At 42.4% G+C, this 22,183-nt stretch overlaps 1 protein-coding gene across 6 annotated transcripts in view; it reads left to right on the top strand.

Annotated features, from left to right (window-relative positions):
- Positions 1–22,183, top strand: part of meis1b (Meis homeobox 1 b) — a 123,958-nt gene that overhangs the window by 51,356 nt on the left and 50,419 nt on the right. For all 6 annotated transcript variants that reach the window (XM_046070131.1, XM_046070130.1, XM_046070129.1 and 3 more), the window contains exon 7: positions 6,318–6,429. In XM_046070131.1, the coding sequence (XP_045926087.1) occupies positions 6,318–6,429 (112 nt within the window). The remainder of the gene's footprint in view (positions 1–6,317; positions 6,430–22,183) is intronic.

Raw genomic sequence — 22,183 nt, 5'->3', positions numbered from 1 at the left:
CCATTAGACATATGCATCCTGATTTGAGCTCAGCTGTATATAAACATAAAAGACACAATAAAAGTCCATTATTCTGAGTGAAATTTGCAGAGCCCTTTAATGTGGAAAGGCTTGTGTCCACACTGAATATGGCTGTCTGTCTCCGTCTTCTTGTTGTTGTGGAAATGGGGCCGCAGTCTCACTGCTGATTGCGTCCCTATTTGCCTGGCACACATGTTCACCTCAGTCTAAAGAAGCGGGGAGGTATTTCCACGCTGCTGTACGTCATTTGCACAGTTGCCTTTAATTGCGCAGAGAGCATGGGGAGGGGCACAGCAATTTGCTAATGAACTCCAAGGGCCTGGGCTCTCCGCTGTAGAGCAGAACACTACTAATAGTGCTGAGGACTCACTCCAAGTCTCAAGAGCTCCTCTACTTGATTGAGCCATGGAGGCTGAAGTGCGGCTGGAAATAATTGAAATTTCCCTTAAAAATATTCTCTGCCTGCCCTTTTGTGGATATGAGAGAGTCTTAAATGATTATGAATGCTCAGCAGTTGATCTGTTGAGTTAATTCAGTGAAGAGGTAATTTTACATTAGAGAGGCTTACTGACATTTTCAATGTGATTTTGTTTGCTGTTGAAATCATGTAAAAAGAATGTGAAATAGCTTATAATCTTATATAGCATCTATACATTTGGGAGCTGTTTTTCTTATGTCCCGCACAATCGTTCCTAAACAAACCCTGCTTGTTTGAGCTTAGTGTTGTGGTCACTGTGTAAGAATTTACTCTTGATAGTGCTATCGTGGTATCTTTTCCCAACAATTGGCACTGTTATGCCATACAAGTGCTGGTTTCCAGGTCAGTGAGACCCAGCAGAGTGTTGGTTTAGGTAACTCTGGCAGTCAAAGAGTGACCCCTGCACCCCCACCCTCCCACCCAACTCAATGGAAACCCTGACCGCTGGGGTCAGCCACTATTTTCCTAATCAGTACACCGCTATCGCTAATCTATCCGCTTCTCGTTGAAGTATGGATCGAGTTACACCCAATTTAACAGGCGCACACACTCTCTCTCTCTTATTCATTCCCTCTCTCTCCTACAGTGGCACACTGCTGATCTTAATACAAACTCTTGAATCATTGTGGTGATTGTTGGTAATAGCAGCTTTTGTAGTTGAATAGAGGAGAGGTTTGACCCCCACTCACCCCCTTCCTCCTCTACACCCCCTCCTCCCTCCCATCCCCAGAAATCCCCCCTTTTTCCATTGGGGAGTGAATGCGGGGCGGCTGTTAAGGATTCAACAAGTGATACAAAGAGGCGACCACGTGACTTGTGTGTTTCTTAGCCTCTTCATTATTGTGGTGGAATAGCAAGTAGGGGTGATTCTGATTAAGCAAATCATGGCCAGAGTGACTTCAAAGAACAGGAACGTCAGGAACCTCTTATATATTATATGTATATTGTTTTTCTACTAAGTTATGGATTTTTTTGGTTGATTTAGTAGTTGTTTTTAAATCATGCAGTATTGCTGCAAACAAAAGCTTAGTGGAGCCGCACTGTGTCACAGATACTCTATTGTGATAGCCACAAAATCCCAATTGCAAATAAAGTTCTTGGCTTGTGTCTCGTGTTACTTATGATGGGCGGCCATGTCTGTCCCCGAGGCCTGCTGTGGTTTCTTTGGTTAAGTAAACAATAACCTAGCTTAACACATGTGTACTTAGCTAATGGAAAGTTCCTCTCCCCCTTAACCCCCTGCAAGCCTCTGACAATGGCCACCGTCACAAACAGCCCGTCTCCAAGGGATCCACCAAGAACATCCCAGCGTAGCGGCTTCGAGTCAGGCTAAGCTAGGCTAACGAAGAAACCACAGCAAAACATGTCATTAAGAAATTACGCCTGCCTTTTCATTTACAACTGAAAAAAAAAGAAATATGCTTTGTTTGGGTTTAGTTAGCATGGAGGGGAGAGCACTCGAGTTAATGTTTTTGTTTGGATTTCAGCTCACAGAGAGTAAACAAGAAGTCTCTAGCGAGAGTTGGAGTGGAAGAGGCCACAGAGAAAGAAAACCAGTTTGTCAGTTTCCGCGAGTGTCATCTAAATGGACTTTGAAAGCTTTGGTAATTATCTCAAACATGTAATTATCTTTGGTTGTCTCTATGAGGTTAACCCACCAGTTTTAAAAAGCCGATTGAAGAGTACCTGTCGGCTATTCAATGTAGCATACTTTACTTACTCAAGAGACCAAATCCAGTTTTTTCCCTCACCCCCTTCAGCAATTATAAGGTTATTTCTTCTTTCTTTGTCTATTGTGAAGAGTTAGGGAGGAAGGGGAGTGCAGAACAGAATGGGAGGGAGGGGGTCTTGTGTCTTTTTTTTTTGCACCACGCATACCATTATCAGCCCCTCTTTTCATTTTGGAGGCACTAATATTGCAGCGAGGGGAGGAGAGGGGTGGAGAGAGCAGAGAAAGCAGAGGTAGTTGGGCAAGCACTTGCCTGGCTGGTTATCAGAGAGGCAGTTCCTGCTTTATCTAGTCACAGTGGAAAGCAAAGTAAACAAGAGTTTACAATAGTTGGCCTTTCAGCCCCTTTCACTAACAGCTTCCCCACCAGCATTCAGCTGAGTGGGAGAATGTGTCCGGAGTTATTGCAGGCCATCTCACTGCTGCAACACATGGCATTCTCGCAGATTTCAACTTGAGGAAGCAGTGCTGTTGCAAAGGTCAAAAATGGTGTTAAAGAAAACAACCGCAGAGAACACATGCACCAAAGCATTCTGGGGGATGAAGTAGCCCAACTGTCATCTTTGATTCAGATGTACCACCACGGAAGAGTGTATGTGTGGGGGGTTATTTGGATATTTATGTCTGTGCTGTTAAGTATGCACATATGATTATTCCCGCACGCTCGCTGGCATGGAGTGAAAAGTAAATATCCATATCATCACAAAAGATATTTCAGAGTGAGGGTGGGGGGCAAAGCACAACAACCTTAACCATTTTCTTTATTATTGCAAATGAATTGGCAAGGCAACATTTCTTGCATGAGCGCTTGTATGATATGGGGCCTGGCACAGCGAGAAAGGGAAGCCCCCCTCGCATCTTAGACGCGGCACAATGAGAATGCATTGGATTGGAATGCCTCACCGATCATAGCGGAATCAGAATTTCCAGCAAGGAAAATCTTTTCATGGCGAATTAGGGCGGTGGAGGGAAGAGAAATGGAAATGAAAAAAGAAAAAGAGAAAAAAAGGTATGCATGGCTCACAAATAGGGTTCCCTCAGCTTGGCGCGGCAGATTTAAGAACTTTAGCTAAAGCTAGGCAGAATAGAATGTGGAAAATTGAATTTACTAAACAATTAAGCACTGAATTAATCTACATCCTGCACAGGGGAGAACAACCGAGCGAGCGAGAGAAAGAGTTAAAGAGAGAGGGAGAGAGAGGGAGGGCGACAGACCATGGCAGCACATTAAAGGGACATAGAATAAATAAAGTGTGCAGAGGGACAGCTCTTTCTCCTTCGCACTGTTTCCTTGAGCTTTCAGTTTATGCATCTATTCATCTTGTTAATTTACATATCCCATATTGTGAAGGTGGACCTCTACATTGTGTGCTCCAGTCTTGTTGGCTCAGGGTGTGTGTGTTTTTTTTGTCACTGTGTGTCTTGTGGTCAAGGTGTACGCTTTTGTTAAATAGGGACTGTGAGTAGGGCGGTTTTGTGATGTGTTTGCATAAGGTAGATGAAAAGTATTTGTGTGGGTGTGTGTGTGTGTACAAGCTAAGTGACCAAGAAAGTGTTTTTGTATGGGTGTGTGCACACATGCTGTGCGACCTGTGTGTACTGGTATGTGTATGAGTTGTGTGATCTCAGCCGTGCGTGTATTAATTGCGTGTTAGATCAGTGCCGGGCCTGTTCCGTCCAAGGGCAACCTGTGATTATAAATAAACTCCCCGTCCCTGCGGAGATGCCACCAGGCCCTGTCTCAGCCCCGCCCCCTTTCCCATGGGGCCTCAGTGGCCGCCTCCCAGCAGGCAAAGTGCTCTTTTGTTCAATTACAGCTAATGCAGTAGTTTGCCATTTCCCCCTCCACTTTCTAATTATATTTTGAAGTGGAATTTGTTACAGAATTAAAACAAAAAGAAAATGAAAAAACATATCCTTTCTGCGAGCTCTTGTTTTTTTTTTCCAATACTTGCCGCTTGACGTCCCCGGGGTACTGTGCTATTCTTTTTCACAGAGCTCTGAATAAACAAGTTCTGCTCATTTTTAAAAGCTTCACTTTCGGAGGAGCTGGCAAAAGCCAGTGTTAACTGTTTGCGTGCTGAGCATGTGGTCTGGATTACCTCACTTCTGATGTTCTCTGGAGTTACTCGGTCATGCACGGGTGTTTCATTTTTCAATGTTCTACGGTCAGCAAAAAAAAGAATTTGTAAGAGGTGGAAAAAAAGACTGTCTTGGTATCTTATCCCCGTTAAAATCAACATTTATCTACCCAATCACCATCCTAGTCATGCCTTGCAGTGACTTTCCTCTTTATTCCAAAGCCTCAAAGCCTAATTTAGAAAACAACGATTATATCGTCCATGTAAGCACTGGATTATAATTTCATAGCCCAGGAACATCAAACGGGCTCTAATAGACCCCAAATGTGTTGAATTTGCTGACTTGTATATTCTTTTCTGTTTTTTTATTCCATCTACATTTTGTTTAAATGTCTACTTTTTCATAAATCTAAACTCAGCTCCAAATCCTCCTCGTAGAGGCAGCGCTGCTTGTACTATCCCAAGTGAAACCAGTTGTTCCCCAGTGTGTTTCTCTCCCTCCTCTCTTCCTCCGTGTGGGTTTCTATCACTCATTTCGTCACGTAGCCCTAAAAGCGTGATGCAAACACCACATTGCCCCTTGATATCTGCTTCATTTGATTTGACAGAGCAAAGATAGGCTCACAAGGGAGGCAGAGTAGGCTCGAATAAATGTTTTTGTGTGTGTATTTTGTTTGTTGTGTGTTTGTTTGTGATAGCTAGCTGTGTGTGATGAGACATTAGATTCCATTTCCTTGTATTTTGAAGTATCTTTTGTCTCCTGTCCTCAGTGCTAATGTTGCTTTTCAGAGGCACTGTAAGATAAGAGGTTACATCTGGTTTAGCTTCAACAATATGTAGCAGCTTGTATGGGAAAGAGTGTGATTTGAGTGTGTGTGTGTGTGTTTGTTTTATACAGTGTCTATGTATACGTGCGTGTGTGTAAGCACCAAATCTGTAAATGTGTATGTGTGTGAGGGAAACTAATATGTCTGCATCTGAATGCGTGTGTTTGTATTTGATGTCCGCTTACGGTGTATGTATGAACACTATAGTGTGTGTGTGTGTGTTTGTGTGTTTGTGTGTGTGTAGGATGAATGGGAAGACACAGGTCAAAACACACACACACACACACACACACACACACACACACACACACACACACACACACACACACACACACACACACACCTTATTAAATATAAACCGAGGTCTTACAAGTCTCTCTCTTTTCTAGTCAGCTGCTTATTTTATTTTTTTAAGTCATACAAGAAGGAATGGGCTTCCTCCTTGTGGTAATACTTTTAGCTTTTTCATTTGTCTACATAAAGTTTTAAGTCCGCTTCAGTTTGGTTGGTCATGTAATATTTTTGTTTAATTTTTTTTGTTTGAGAAAAGTCTGTGGGAAAACTTAAGCTTATTTGGTTATGTCTCTGTTCTAGCTCTGCTTTCCAAAATGAAATTTAAATCTACATTAGTGGGATTGGCCATCCATTTTTTGTTTAATTTTTGGACAAAACAGAGGATTTATACTTATGTAGCAATACTTTGAGTTATTTACCTCTCTCTCCGGTCTGCTCTGCCTGGTGACATCACTCCCTGGCGCTCGCTGCGGCCTATCTTAAGTTGTTTTGTATTTTCATCTGCTAGTGGTTTGAACCAAATGGAGGCAGCCGTGGATTGCATGCCTCAGAAAGCTGGGAACTAATACAACATGTTCGCTCGCTCTTTGTCTGGGCCTTTCTCTTCATCGAGCCGCAAAAATCCTCAATCCATAAGATTGTTGCAGGGGCACACACACACACACACACACACACACACACACACACACACACACACACACACACACACACACACTGTGTGACTGGGCTAAGAGCTGGCAAATTATGAATTTTGTTTGTAGTATAAGTTTGTCTTTCCTTCCACATAATGTGCAGTAGATGTAGACAGAAGTTTTCAAAAGAAGAAAACCTAAAAAGTTAATGTTAGATTAACTGACAGATCTCTCTGTCGTCTCTCTCTACAAAAGACGTCCTGGAACAGAGATCATGATGACACGGCGTCCACACGCTCTGGAGGAACACCGGGCCCGTCCAGCGGCGGACACACATCACACAGCGGTGACAACAGCAGTGAACAGGGTAAGAGACTGAGTTTCTGTGTCTGCATCTTTTTCTCATTAATCAGGTGGAGGGGAAGGGGAGGACAGGGACACAGTTAACGTGTACAGCAAGGTGCTGAGTGTAGTACATCTGCTATATTATATCATATGCAAGGGTACATGAAACTTTATTATGTTTTCAGATGAGGTTTGACAGGCTTATTTAGGCTGTTTGAAGAGGGATTAGAGTTTTGCAGCTCACAGTTGCTGCTACTAAGGAGAGGAGAGGTCGGGGTCAGCTATAAGAATACTTCTGAACCTGGTAGGCATTTGCTGTCTTGCTCAGGGACACATTGACAGAGCAGGCATGGCGTGCTAGATGGCTCCTAGCTGAGTCTAGAGAGCAGTTTCTATGTTCCTGGTTCCACCCTTGCGATTGTTTGTTTCACGTTACAGTCCTTCAGCATGCAGTTTGCTTTACATCTGAGCATATTTGGTTGTTTCTGTGTGCTCTTGCTTTTATTATATCCCAGACTACACAGTTCATATTGTATGTACTGTTTGACTACTTAGCTTGCAGGACTCCCTACCAAGTAGGTAACCCTTTCCGCTTTCTTTCTCGTCTCAGTTTTCTGAGGATTCAAGAATTATTTTCTGTTGTCATATTAACCCCCTGTCATAAGCTGGTGATGGTGATTTTCATGTTTTAGTGTTGTTTGAAGGATTGCATGCACCTATTTGAGGAAATTCTTATTTTATGAGGCCCATAAAACTATTTAAGATACCTCAGTGGATGGCATTGAATACATAGCTAAAACAGAATATAAAAAGCTGCTGTTTGAGAGGATTTTCTGACAATGATGAGTCATCTCTTGTCAAGACGAAATGGCTTTGAAACATGAAACTGTTACTTCAGATTGCTTGCTACTTTGACAGTTTCTATGCACTTAAACTTAAACAAAAATGCTCTGGGTTTTATTGATATTAGGTTTAATCTCAATTGCAAAGGTCTAACACATTAGTCTACTTTACCTCTTAGACCAGACAATTCTCCTGAGGCTGGATATTTATGTATTCAGAGAGAGAGAGAGAGAGAGAGAGCAGCAGTGTGAGAATAGATTGGTGGTGGTGGTGGGGCGGCGTTGCAAACAAACTGTAGGCAAAAAAGCAACTTCATATATTATTAAAGGCGATGTCAATGCGAGCAGTTTGCAGGGTTGCCAGTGCCAGGAGGCAGAGCCTGGGTGGGAGCAGAGAGCGCCGCCATGCCTTCCACTCCAATGAGCAGCCATTTATATAGTCAACACATACACACTCTCTGTCTCTGTTTGTCTCCCTGTCTGTCTCACACTCTGTCTCATACTCTGTCTTTCTGCATCTCTTACACACGTTCTCTTTCTTTCTCTCTCTCACATACTATTTGTGTTTCTTTCTCACTCGTCATTAATGCTCGACGGAGGAGCTGAGGGGCTGAGAGGTGAGACACGAGTTGAGATAAAAATAAAAAATAGACAAATGATGTGGAAGAGAGTGACAAAGGGAGTGAAATTACAGTGAAACAAGAGAAGACAAAGCAATATTGTGTGTGTATGTGTGTGTGTATGTGCACGCCTCTTCCTTTGATGACTAATGGTCTGGGGCAGCCAGGCAAGATCTGATTGGTCACTCTAATGAGCGTGCTCTGTGCCGAGTTTGGGCTCCTGCTTCTGTGACCTTTGCCCTCTATGGACCAAACTGACACTTCATTTTTCATATCTTTCCAATTATAGGCCCACTTCTTATGTTGGCCCACCCCCTCTCACCATCTGCCTCTCTCTTTCATCATCTCTTTCTCTCTTTATATATATATATCCTCATATCTCTCTCCACGGCTATTGTAGGTTTTTGCATGTTGTTGAAGTTCATGAGAGGGTAAGATACGGGGTACTGTATATGTATAAATGTGCATGTTCTGCATGTGTATGTGTGTTGGTGTGTCAGCTCAATGAATGAGATACTTTGAAGTGTTACAGGTAGCTGAGAGCTAAACATGATGAATGTATGTAGGTATCAAGATATCTGCAGCTCCTGAAAAATGTTTGCTAATTTAAGACTGAATCAGTTCTTTTCAGTTTCATTACCATGAGCATCAGTCAAATTAATATAAGGCTAGGGTAACAGTGAATTATGTAAAACACTTTTTCATCCACAAACACGGATGGATTTCTCGCCACTTTATTTATTTCCTATTGTTATCATTTGATTTTATACTTATTATTATTTTCAACAATGAATAATATCATATTTCCACTTACACTATATATGACTACACTATAATATAATGTTAAGGTGTCCACATACTTTTGGCCATGTGGTGTATTTCTCTAAATTGAGGTTTTTATACCCAGGTAGCATTAAACAGCTCTTTTAATGTTCTTCTGAAGCCTGCAGACACACTGATTTCTGCATGTATCTGTGTGATTGCTTTGTTTATGAGGTGTTTAAACACACACACACACACACACACACACACACACACACACACACACACACACACACACACACACACACACACACACACACACACACACACACACAGCGTAGAGCATCAGGGCGTAGTGACAACAGTAAATACCGGAGGACATCTTGGACTGGTTTCAGGTTTATGTGGGTTAAGAGCTATCACTGCCACGTCATATTGGCTCTGGCAAATTGTGTGTCAGTCACTTGGTAATCCCAGTAAGCTGGTTATTTATCTGTTTGGCACTTTGCTCACTCTCTCCCCGACAGTTTCACCCCGCTGTCTCTCCTCCCTCTTTCTCGCTCTTTCATCTTCGCATCCTCCCTCTCTTCTCCAGTTTTCCCTTGTCTCCCACCTACTCTCGCGTCTCCCTCTTTCATTTTGCTCTCAGTCGGTTTCTCTCTCCGTGTGAACCCCCGTACTTTTCTCTCTCTCCTCCCCATTTTTTTCTTCCATGCCTCCCACTCACTCTAAAACACTACCTTTGTTTATTCTTCTTCTCTCCCTTTCTCTCACCTCTTTGTTCCTTTCGCTTACTTCTTCCTCCCCATCTTTCTCTCTTCCATTTTTCAAGTGTCTTTTTGTTTTTATCTTGTCATCTCTTTCATCCTTCTCATTTTCATGCTGTTTCTTTCTGACTTGTTTCTTATCTCATTTTCCCCCTCTTCTTTATCATCTTTCTTTCTCAGCTTCACTACCTTCCTTGCTTCTCATCGCTATCTTCACTCTTCCTGCACTTTCTGTCTTGTACCTCTTTCCTCCTCCCATTTCTTCATGTTTCATTCTTGTGTTTCCCCCCACCCTTTTCTCTATTCTACCTTTTACAGATTGCTTTCTCACTGACCTTTCCCTCTCTGTCTCTCTTATCTACTTTCTTCATTTTCTTTCTCTCTGCCTGTAGAGCTGCACAGCTAATGGCCATCTCTCTCTCTGTTACTCGTTCTGTCTTTCTTTCTCTCATCTATCCTTCAATCTGCCCTGCTTACTTCTTCTCCTTAGTCAATCAAGCCATCCTCTTACCCTGCTTCTACACCTCATCTTGCTCTCTAATTTCTCCCTGTTTGTCTCTCTATCTTTTGCCCCCTTCTTCCTTCCATCCTCCGCCTCCAGCAGAGCGAAACAGCTCAGAGAAAGGATGCTGGATGGTCGAGGGCCTTTAACTAGTGAACTCCAGTCTCCCCTCTTTGCCTTTTTTCTGAGGCTATTCCTTAGACCAACACATGCTCCGCTCTGCCCTCTTCTCTGAACAGTTCACTACCCACTGGTATAAAAATCCCCATCTCTACCCGAAAATGTAGCATTCACTCTCTCAAATCCAAAAGCTGCAGGAATTCTCCGCATTATGTATGATCAGAGGTCTTCATGCGCATGTTGTTGAACTCAATTGCAGGATAAACACTTTCTAAAGGATAAAATAAAAAAATAAAAAAAATTTTATTCATCAGCAGGTGCTTTGCAGTGATTTCTCAGTGTCACAGTAAGAATGTGAGCAATTAAAAAAAGATTTTTATTTTATTTTACATGTGGTGACAATGCTCCCATGCTGAGTTCTTATGGGTGTTTATTCTTTGACCACAATGCTGGGGCTATTTTTTAGCACTGAATTCCATTGGTAGTCAGAAAAAAATGGAGGGAGGATCACATTTGCTTCACACATGTCATTAAAATCAGTCCTGGGTGTCTCCTCTCGCACTAAAGGAGCAGACAAAGAAGAAAGCCTCTTATTTTTCTCAACCAGTTCTCTGGGAGGTCTTTGTAAACATCCACAAGCTTCGACAGGGAGAGTCAGAGAGCGGCCCTGTAGTTAATTAGTCCCACTCTATTAGCCCAGCTGTTTGCTAGCTAGTTCCTACCAACAGGCCCCTTTGTTTAATACCCAAAAGCCCTCTGGAGAAGCCTCATTGTGGCTGTTGTTGCGTTGGATCATGCTTTTCTGTGAAGAGTAATGCTCGAAGGGCAGAGGAAAAGCCTACAGATCATATATGCCTGCAATGGCGGCGGTGGCGGGGGGGGGTCCCCTCACGGACATGAGCGGGCCTTCTGTTTTTCTCCCACAATAAATTACTCCTCTTTGCCTGTGTGAATTTGTAAGGACACCCCTTGGCTTCTCCAAGGGCCTGGCGTGCGAGGGAAACAGAATAACATTCAGGCACTGAATCGGGCAGCTGCAGCGATGTGGATGCGAGTTGAGCAGAGGAGCGGAGCAGAGTGTTCGCTCTGTTTTTAAAAGCTACAGGGTTTCCCTCTCCGCTTGTCAGAAACATCCAGGGAGTGAGGCGATGACTGGCAATATTAGATATGTATCACCAATTACCCAGACCGTTTGTGAAAAGTACAGTGTGACACGCCAAGGCAAATAGCTCCCTGTAAGGCTATGTGTTAGTGTCTGCATACATTTGTAGTGTCTGAGTAGTGGCCTGAGATTTCTAGCTGTCTGATGTCTAGCTCTGAGGGTTTTTTTCTTTGGCTGGTGTAGTTAGAGGAATGCTCAACACAAAATATATGCTGATATTTGCTTTTTGACTGACCTCAACTGTGTGCGAGTCTAAGTCTAATATGTGTAGGTCTAATGTAGGAGTTAATTTCTGCTGCACATGAGGTACTTTAATCCATGAACTAATTGCTCCAGTCTGTACTATTAAAGCCCTTAATATTAATTGTACTTGATAATTAGAGTGAATTCAATTTTGATGTTTGAATGAATGAATGAATAGAACCCTGTGACATAATGGAGAAAACTCAACCTAAATGAAATGTAGTGCCCTAACAGCTGAAGAAGGAAACCTTTCCCTGATCAGTTGATCATCGAATCCCAGCTGGGATCATCTTGTAGAGCATGTGGCACTTGGCCTGTCCTTTCTTCAGGATTTTGCTTTAAAAAACATTTAGATAGTCAGCTTTCCTGTTTTGATATAATTTTGAATATTGTGTCTTAACACAGCTTCACCCCATTCATTCTGAATCACTGTACATAACCTCCGCTGGCTCTGAATCCCCATCGATCACACTGAAATATTCCTGATGTTGTCATCCGTCCGTCCGTCCGTCCACCCACCCTCCGACCTCTGAGCCCTCCAACAAGGTCAGGCCACAGAGGAGCTGTTGCTTTCTGTCTCCTCATTGGCCAGTTTCCAGGGCCGGGGCGAGCAAACGGGGACATGGACAGGGGTGCCAGGCAATCAGCAGCCAGATCCGGCTCATCCAATCATTCGGCTTCACGTGGCCCCCTCAAAGTCACCGATTAATTGGTCCGATTGTCCAGTAGACTGGAAGAGAGAACTGTCAGTTCATGTGTAGTGTGTGTGTGTGTGTGTATTCCCCTCCCTGAATAGCTTTTCTCTCCCAGTAGCCTTTAGCTGTTCTTGAAAATGTTCTGTTGCAATAATGAGCTAAAGACTTAAGAGAATTAGATGCACTTTTATAAGTAAGCACTGTAAAGACAAAGGAATGTGTATTGGTTGCATTGGCACTACAACTTTGAGAGTATAAATTTGACAGCTTGCAGTTTTTAAATTCTTTCACAGCAGTGTTGTGATGTTGAATTCGTGAAAGGCATTCATTTGTGAAGATATCAAATCTCGAAGTATTAATTATTTTTGGCCAACATTAAATCTGCAAGTGGAAAAATGGCACCTAAAAGAAACAGCACCTAGTTTTGTGTGTAGGTTGTCTAGACAACGTCTAGACATTAGCGAGGAAGATCTTCAGTCCGGTAATTGTCTTACTGGTGTCCACCTTTCCTGGTAATCTGTTTAAATTTGAGGCTCTGTGGGTAGATAAAGGGTATGTGGTTCCGTTGATTAGTCTGCAGTCTGTATTACTGGAGATGTGTGTAAGTACAGTACCTGGCAGACACAAACACAAATCTCTCTGATTTGTTCAGAGTTTTAACGTGGGAGAAAAGAGAGAGAGAAAGAAGAAGAAAGTGAAAGAAAAGGACAGAAAGAATCAGCAAAATGAGAGAGTAAGATGAGGTGGAAGGAAGACAATCTCAGAGTGAATGCTGTGAAAACATTTTTTGCTGACTAGAACAGAGTGTGTGTCTGTGTGTGTGTGTAAATCCTATAGTGACTGAGGAAAGAGAGATAGACAGCAGTTATCCCTGATGAGTGTGTTAAGTGCCGCTGAGTGTTGTTTGGGAGTCTATTGAGGCGTATGCACTGCTAGCAAACAGCAATATCTTCTCTGCCAGTTCAGAGGTGAAAAAGTTATGGCTGGGCCATCTTAAGTTAGTAAATTGTGTTTGAGTCACAAGATGTGCATTCAGTTAACATGCTGTTTTCTGAAAATCAATATTTGAAAGGCATATAGGGTAATTGCATCTCAAAACAGCTTGAGAAAATATCCCACGACAACCCAGCGTGGTCGGTAGGAATATTTATTCAGCCTCATCTGGATTTACTTCTTCAAACATTATTATCTCTGGTTACCTGGGAAAAGAGATGTTTGGCCTTTCTGTGTCCAATCATCACCTCCCTCTTAGATTCACTGAGATCTTTACGACCTCGCTGTATCGTGGTGGCCAACACGTCAACCAACCTGTTGCGACTCGCTTTGCAGAAAATGATAGCCCTCAATGACTTTTTATTGCCTCGTAGGCAATAAGCAAACTCAGAGTGGCCTGAGTTTGCCCCTCTTGGAAAAGAGGAAACTGTATCAGGTTCCCACAGCGAGGGGCCAGTTTGCTTTTAGGATTATGGCTGGTGTCACCAGGCCGCTGGGATCGTGTGGAAGACAGAGTCAGAAATACAAGTAAACAAAGTGACTTCCTCCACCCTGTCCAACCAAATCCTCTAATCTGCCTCTCTTCACACATGAAACGAGCTTCTGTCAATCAGTTTCACTAACTTGTGTTTTATTGGCTTTAGTGAATGTCTGGGCTGTGAGAAGATAATAGTCATAAAACTGTTTGATGTGATAAGGTGTCAGGGGTTATTTGACTGTTTGACTTGGAGATTTATCTGCTGTTTGTTGCTGAGCATGTGTACACATCAATATTGTACATATTGTCTCTATGTCTTTATTTTCTCTCATAGCCTCTGTCTCTTTCTCTTTTCTCTCTATATGCCTTTTGCTCTCACTACATCCCTGCTTTTTTACTTTCTGTAATAACATTCAGAGGAATGTGCGCTGTGACATTTTGAAGGTGAATGAAATGTTCCCCCTGTCTCTCTGTTACTTAAAATCCCCTCCTGCATTCATTCAGTCTGTCTCTCTGTCTGTTGGTTACATGTGGGCATGTTTGCATGACCGAAGAAATGCAAAGTCTTGCCCAGACCATTACAATACGCCTTGTGTGCACAATTTACATGAAATACATATTCATTCCTGACATGCATGCACATGAAATAGCTTCTCTTTCCTTCTTCTACTGTCTCTCTTATGCGTTCATCCAGTCTTTGTGTTCACTTACGATGTGTTCTGTTCAGAAAATCTTTCAAATGAAAACATTGGTATCATTATTGTCTCTTATTTCTTACAAAGTTGGCTTTTATCTTCCTTATATTACCCATAAACGCTCTAGGATGACACCATGTAGTTTGCCTCTGCTCCAAGAAAGAAGAAAGTACAACAGCCGTTCATTTGGGAAAAATTGAAAAGAGGTTCTACTTCATTTGCTTCAGTGAGGGAAAGCAAGCGGGAGAGAAATGTATCTTTAGCTCCCATGTTATAATTGTGGCACGCTAATGATGTAGACACATTCTCACTGTCTGTTTACAGGAAGCGCTCTTCTTTAATTTGCGACTGGCGTGAATGCCAAATGCCTATATGTAATTACTGGTGTTTGCTAAAAGATACTATTTACACACACTTCTTGCCTTGTAGAGGTCTCTTGTGTGTCGGGGTAGGGAGATTATGACAGGAAAGTTAAACGTGTAAACGTGGTAAAGACTTTTTTTTTCAATTTTATCTCCAGCTTTTTCTGTCTGTGTGCAGGAAGTGAAAATTAGGATAAGTGTTCTTTTCGCCATACATTTTAGCAGAACGACTTTTTCATTCAGGGCCTCTGAATTCAGGATCTTGTTTAAAAAGTGTCAACTGAGGACTCCATTCAGGTTTATTTCTGTATGAAGCACCATAATTTGCACCATTCTCGTGTAATCATGTCCTGAAAGAAGATGCCACTTTTGTCAAATTACTGGATATCTCATTTTGGAAATTCTTTAGCTTTGATTTGCAAATGTAAACAAGTTGAAATGTGGTATTGCAGTCGTCATGCAAATGACAAAGGATAGAAAGTTGAAGCATGCTCATTCACTTGTGAAATTATTTGTATGGAGGGTTAAATCTGGGATATGTCTCCAGTTTATGTTTCTTATTTTGTCTGTTTTTAATTCAGCCCAAAATTGCCTGGAATCACACAGGGACACACACACACACACACACACACACACACACACACACACACACACACACACACACACACACACACACACACACACAAATAGAAGCTTTCACAGACAGAAAAGGCCCTTGTTCTTAATCGTGGCCAGGTTCATAAGGAATCACAGCAGCTCATCACTGACGTGTCACAACACATTACATCTGGCCGATGAAATAACCTTAACTCTCTTTCCTCTTTCTATCTTTCCTTTTCTCTCACCACTGACTGTAGGTTCTCCTCCTCCCTTGATGAGGAGCTGAGCTCAGGGCCCAGGAGGCCTCTGATCAGATAGATGTTAACTTTTCAGGAAAAAACCCTGATAGCAGGCTGGAGAATTGAGACGATCGCCTCTGACAGTGGATGACAGAAGCTTTCTCTCAAGCTTTGCTACTGTACAGACAAAAGCTACAGTTAATACAAGTATTGATTTCAGATGGTTGTGAATGAGACATACTGTTGTTTGGACATTGACTTATATATATGGAGGGAGAATGAGAGGAAAGAGAGAGAAGGAATTGAGGAGGGAGGGGGAGAGCAAAGACACAGGGTATTAGCACTTTGTTCGTGGAGAAGCATTGTTTGGCCCCTTGGCACACAAATAAGCAACACACAAACACACACACACGCACACACACATGCACAGAGCACCAATGTTTATTTAAGCTTTTGATAAAGAGATTAGCCCCATCATCCTACGCTCTTAAGCTAGCCGAGGGGGTCCGTGTTCAGGAAATCCTGGCTTTCCTGACACATGGGCTTATAGGGGAACCTGGCTCAAGCAAAACTTATATGATATTAATACAATTCCTGATGGTCAGATTAACATGATTTGGTCTTAAAAATGGAGCGCAGTCAGTCTGATATTTCAGTGGCTAGTTTGAAAGAGGTAAAGAAACAAAGAGAGGTAGACAGAAACTTAGTAAAAGAGAGAAAAAGATAGAAACAGAACAAGGAGGTAGTGGTGCCAGCTGGGCTGTTTTTTTCTTTATTATTAGCCCTATCACAGTGGTTGTCCAGCTTAAAGCTACAAACACCGAAGTGCTAATTTTAGCCTCCAAAGAGGATAAGGATAAATAGCTTGCTGCCAGTTCGCCATATGGTCCCCTGCCGATTATATTGTGTCAGGAATATTTTCACCCCACCTCCACCCCTACCCCAACACAGGCAAACACACTCTGTTTCAGCATTTGTGGTGGGGGAGATGGCTTTATCTCAACATGTGGGGTTTATTTGCAAAAGGCAGCGGTTTAGATAGAATATTACAATATACACACGTACATTTCATTATTAAACATTTTTAAGACAAATTGTCAAGCCTGTGAAAGTGTTTTACTATTGCTAAAAAGTCACAGACCTTGTTTTTATTTTGTATAGTTAATCTCTTTCTAAAGGTTAGGGTTAGATACGTCATAGTGAAACTGTAATTTTCAGACAGGAAGTTGTTGTTGTGGCTATGGTGGTCTCAACAAGCTGTCTTTTTTAATCCACTATAGCTTCCAGCTGCAAGGTAACATTTGGCCTCTTCTGTAATCTCCTGCAACTTGGTTTATATTCTCACTTGTAAATGTGAGCCCTGTAGAAGAATAAAAATGAGTCTCTGTCTGTCAACACGCATGCATATGTTCACATGTAAATGCATCACACACTCACACAGCCACTCTCCATTATTCTCTCACTCTCTCTCCCTCAAATTGAAATAATTCAATTTATGAACACAGTTCCAGACCTCCCTGGCTAAGACCATTATGCATGGACCCCCCCCTTTTCTGACAAAAGAACAGGAGAATTTACCAGCCGGCTCTCCAAACGACACCCACACAAAGCCATTTTCATGCCAGGGAAGCACAGGTAGAAGCGCCATTTTTGGTCGAAACCAGCGTCCCTGTGGATTTTTTTAAATCATTGAATATCAGTAATTTAATTTTTGTCAGGGCTTATTTTATAACCCTGATATGACACATGCAACTCCTTTTGCTTCTAACATTCAAACCTGACTTCTACACAGGTTCTCACTCGTTTAAAAATGAAAGTGGGAAGATCTCTTGCATTGGTAAGTGTTCCCCTCTATGATTTACTCACAAATTTGATCCCTGCAGTAAACACTGGGACCATTTACAACCATTTATGGTCTTCAGGTGACGCTGAACACCTTCTTGTTCAAATATTGTGTTTCAGTTTAGGTCATAATGAGATAAAGGTGTAAAGATGTACAATGCCATATTTGAAGTGAGTGGGTGTGTTTTGAACACACGTAACCTGGGAAGCAGGAGGTTGGAGGTAAAGGGTGGATTTAATGTGTGTCAACTGGGCCAAAGCTTGACCCAGGGCTGACCCAGACCAAACATGCTGCCCCCTGAGGCCCACCACCTCTTGGTCCTTTTGACATGGATACTTGCTATAGGGATTTTACTGAGAGATAAAGACCTAAGTAAGCTTTTCTATGAGTGTAGAGAAAAAGAGAAAAGAGAGGGTTAGAAAACAAATACCTGTAGGTAAACACAAGGGCAGCAGGGTGGGCTGGAGGGCAGCATTAGCATTTACTTTGTGTGTTTGCAAAGCAACACAAGGCATGCCACTTGCCGTACACACACACACATAAACATGCACTTTTGGATGTAACCCGATCGTCCCTTCTCGCTCCAAGCCAGTGAAACTCAAAAAGATGAGCAGGGTCAGGGGGCTGAGATTCTCACTAGTGATAACCTTTGGAGCAGTGGTGTTATACACACAGGGTGTGTGTATGTATATGTATATATGTGTGTGTATATATATATATATATATATATTCTCGCTCTTGCTCTCTCTCTCTCTCACACCTCTCTCAGAGAGAGAGAGATTTATCTATAGATATGTTTATTGTATACTCTAGCTCCCATAGCCAGTCCCAGGTCTTTGTTCCATTGAGATTCTCTTTATCGGCAGAGAGGTCATACTTTTACAGGAAGTCCCCCCCAGAGAGGGCTGCCTCTTTCAGGAAGTTGGTGGGACAGTGTGGCGAGAGCACCGGCGTCCACGGGGGGCATATCATTCCCGTACACATGGGCCCATGCACCACAGGAAGTAGGCTTGCTGTAAACCCACTCTCTTCCTCTTCCTCTGTCCCGTCCCGAAAGCCTTATCAGGGCTGCGTATGGGGAGGCTGATAGGACTACAAATCCCCCACATCCCCACAACACCACATCCTGTGCCTATCAAGGACACATTGACAAGGCGGAGGAAGTTGAGACACAGCATTACTTTGGAGGGAGGATCTATAAGGTTAATTTAGAACTTCAGCCTGTGAAACAGAGAAGTTTTGTTGATATCAGAAGTTTGGATATTCTTGATACAGGCTTGAAGAAGAAGTCTGTAAGAGGGCATCCTATAATAAAAATGCCACACACAGCAAAAACCCTAAAATGTAAATGCAAAAACTCAACAACCAAATAGAGTAGGTTATTGCTCCGATAATGACTTATCATGTTTTCCCAAGCACCCCTTCAGTAACCTGAGCTTGTGTGTGCAGACCATATTATACTCCTTCATATTACTCAGACCTTCTGTTATTCCAAAAAATTCACTGGAAGCTAATGCACTATTATTAGCCTGTGCCACTGCAGGGTTAGCGTGCCTGAATTATCTAACTACATACTGCAGTTTGGCTGGCCGATAGGTTAGCATGAGTGGGAAAATTCTTGTGTATTAAAAGGGTTTATCAGAGGCTGTGTCATTCAGATAGTTACCATGTGGAAAAATGCACATGAGCTGTACATGCTAGCTCTGAAAGATAAACTGGGAAACTTAAGTTTGGTTAATGAAACTACACCCCAAACATGAAGGCATGATTACAGACTGAACAGACTAATTGTTGGTACTGAAATGATACATTTACGCTTAATTTTAGTTCATTAAACTGGTGACTTTGATAGGTTGGTTGAAGTTAAACATAGTCATGCTGCAAGACATAATTTCACAAAATTTAGATGAACTGTACCTTGATACTTGATACATTAAATAATATAATTTGTGCTAAGAAGGATGTATTTATTTACAGTTTGAGTGTATTGAAAAGGATATTTTGGTTTATTTAAGGACTTCCATGACTAAAGCTAGTTTTCTTGTGTTGGAAATATACATTTTTACTGAATGTTAGTTGTTAGAATGGGTTGTTAGTCCACTAAAAAGTTTAAATAGGATGTTTTTCTTTGGTTGAAGGTTCTCTCTCTTTGTCCCATGTCTACATTGAAGGACTTTTGAACGCCCTTCAGCACATCAGCTGACTTTTGGAAAGGGCCGCCGTGCCATTGTGCTGTTAAGTGCTCTTAGCTTTTGTTATAGTCCTTGTCCCCGCTGCCATCCCTTCCCCCCTTCCCTCTATCTTCCATAGTCCATTTGACTCTGTCTCACTCACACTCTCTGTACGTTTGTTGTGAGCCGAGTTTGACTGAAGCTTGGTGAGCCGAAGGTGTCAAAAGCCATCTGAGAGGCGGCGAAACAATTGAGTTAAGAGTGAGAAAGCAGCAAAGGAGGGACGATTTCAGGAATCTTACCATTTTTGTGTATGTGTGTGTATCTGTGTATGTGTGAGGACTTCCCTTCACTGAGGCAAAGAATCGGTGGGCCCCCCTCACAAGTGCTCCCATTTGAACCGAGTCTGGCCTTCTATCTTCAGGTTAGAAAAAAAGAAAACGGCAACACAAAGGCAAGAGGGGAAAAATCAATAGTTACACAGCAAAAGTGCTCAACATGAAAGGGTGAATTCATCGCCCTACACTTTCATTTTAACTTGTACCGTCTGTCTCTTTCTCCCTCCTTCTTTCTCTCTCGACTGATCGGGAAGTGGGAATAAAAGGCAGTCGCTGTGTGTGTGTCTGTGTGTGTGTGTGTGTGTTTCTGTGCGTGGAGGCATACTGCAGTTTAATGTCGTGTCGGTGCCCCGCGCTTGAAGCAAGTTTCCAGCGTGTCAGGCAGCCTGTGGTGATGACCCTTTACGGGAAAATGGCACAGAGAGAGCAGTCACATTTACAATGACATTTTTGCCATCACCTATGGCTATGTCAACAGGCCTGACCCCACGCCCCCCTTCTCTCACAGCCAACAGTGGAAGGGCCTCAGCCATAACACACAGAAGCACAGGGACACTTTCACAGAGACAATGACCATTAACACGGGCCTGATATACAATATTTTATCAAATGTTAATCCTTTGGTCTATAAAATGGTTTTAAAAAAATACCAAACCAATTTCCCAGAGCCCAATGTGATGTCGTCTAGTTGCTTATTGTTTGTCCACAACTGGTAGTTTGTAGATTGACTAACTGATTTATTGATTTCAGCACTACAATCAGCAAATCAATGTATCTGACTAACTTGTGTATATTTGTCTGTACACGTGTACAATGTCACCTGCACACTTGTAAATAAGAAAACACATGGAAAATTGAATACTAACAACAGAGCACTCGAACCAGTACAGCACACATAAATATCATAGACCTTACGCAGTGAAAAATGCTTTTAATTAACTTACGAGTATGATAACTGGCCTTTGTTTTTTTTCTTCTTCTTTTGTTGTTAGTTAAACACATCCCCTGTCTTTGGCTTCCTGATCTCCTCCTCATCAGATCACCACAAATGAAATAATTGCTCCAAACTTTGCTCAGATTCTCACAACAAGAAGTCTCCAGTGTGCTTTAATTACAAATAACCCTTGTAAATGACTCACCAGTTACTGTCATTATTGAATCTGTCAGCACTGATCCACAAAACTGTCATCATTCAAAGTAACAGGCTTTGTTATTGCAAAGCACTCGTTATTTACTGTAATTACTTGAATGGAATTGTCTTTGATTACAGGAAGCAATTACTTAGCTCTCCCCTGATTGTTTACCTGGCAAGCCCCTTTATTCCCTTTTGTAGTAATGACAACTTTCTCTGTCTACCTAATCTATTTATTTATTAAACTGTATCTAGTGTATGTTCAACAAAGACAAATCTATGCTTTAGAGTGATATGATCCAAATGCGTTGGCTGAAGTTTTGAGCAAAGGCAGGAAAGGAAGTCTAGACTAGCCATATTGTTTTGTCGACCGCGCATGTCATTATCCGCAGAACGGTCGAGGGGATTCTGCTCGGGACTAAAAGTGAGGCGAAACAGCATTGGTCACAGAAAGTGTTTTGTATTGAAGAAAGTGTGTGTGTATTGGTTTAGAATACTTTGGTAGTCACTGTTGGAAAGTTGCCTCGTCTAAGATCCTAGGAAATGGGTGCATGCGAGTGTATTCAAGTGCGTGTCTGTTTTTGATGCAGAAAAAGGAGAAACGCATTTGAAAATGTGCCCCTAGTTGGGAATTGTGTTGCAAGGAATTCCTGCATGTTCAGAATATTTGGAGGTGGGAGGGGCCTCCAGAGCCATGCAAAGGGAACCCCCTACTGCCTGCAACCCCCCTGTGCTCCCCCTCCCCAAGTCTAGAGCTTATGAATGGCCTGAATACAATAAACGCCACTTTTTTTCTTTTCTCCCTCCCTCTTGCGAGCCCTTCTTTACCTCTCTGAGGATTTCTGGGAATGTAGTGTGTGTGTGTGTGTGTGTGTGTGTGTTTGTGTGTGTGTGTGTCAGAGAGAAAAAGAGTGAAAAGGAGAGCACTTTAGTGAATGTTCAGCCGCATGTGTGTGTGGGCTTTATGTATCATGTTTTGGATGTGTGTGTATGTGTATGAATTTCTCGGCTGCTATTATGAGATGTGTGTATCCCATGTGGAACAGGATAGCCAGTCCCTGAGGCCTGGGCCTTGCCTGGGCAGCCAACCCAGGGTCACGTGAGCTTTCTGGGGTGTGAAACTCTAGGAGTGGCCCATGAGAGATCAGCTCCAGGTCACTCGCACTCACAGTGAAAGACTCTCTCTTGCAACAAATAGCCCATAGAATAAAT

This window comes from Micropterus dolomieu, linkage group LG15 (assembly GCF_021292245.1).
Source record: "Micropterus dolomieu isolate WLL.071019.BEF.003 ecotype Adirondacks linkage group LG15, ASM2129224v1, whole genome shotgun sequence".
NCBI classification, from domain to species: domain Eukaryota; kingdom Metazoa; phylum Chordata; class Actinopteri; order Centrarchiformes; family Centrarchidae; genus Micropterus; species Micropterus dolomieu.
The sequence above is the reverse complement of the archived record's forward strand: the minus strand, read 5'-3'. Positions and strand labels throughout refer to the sequence as shown.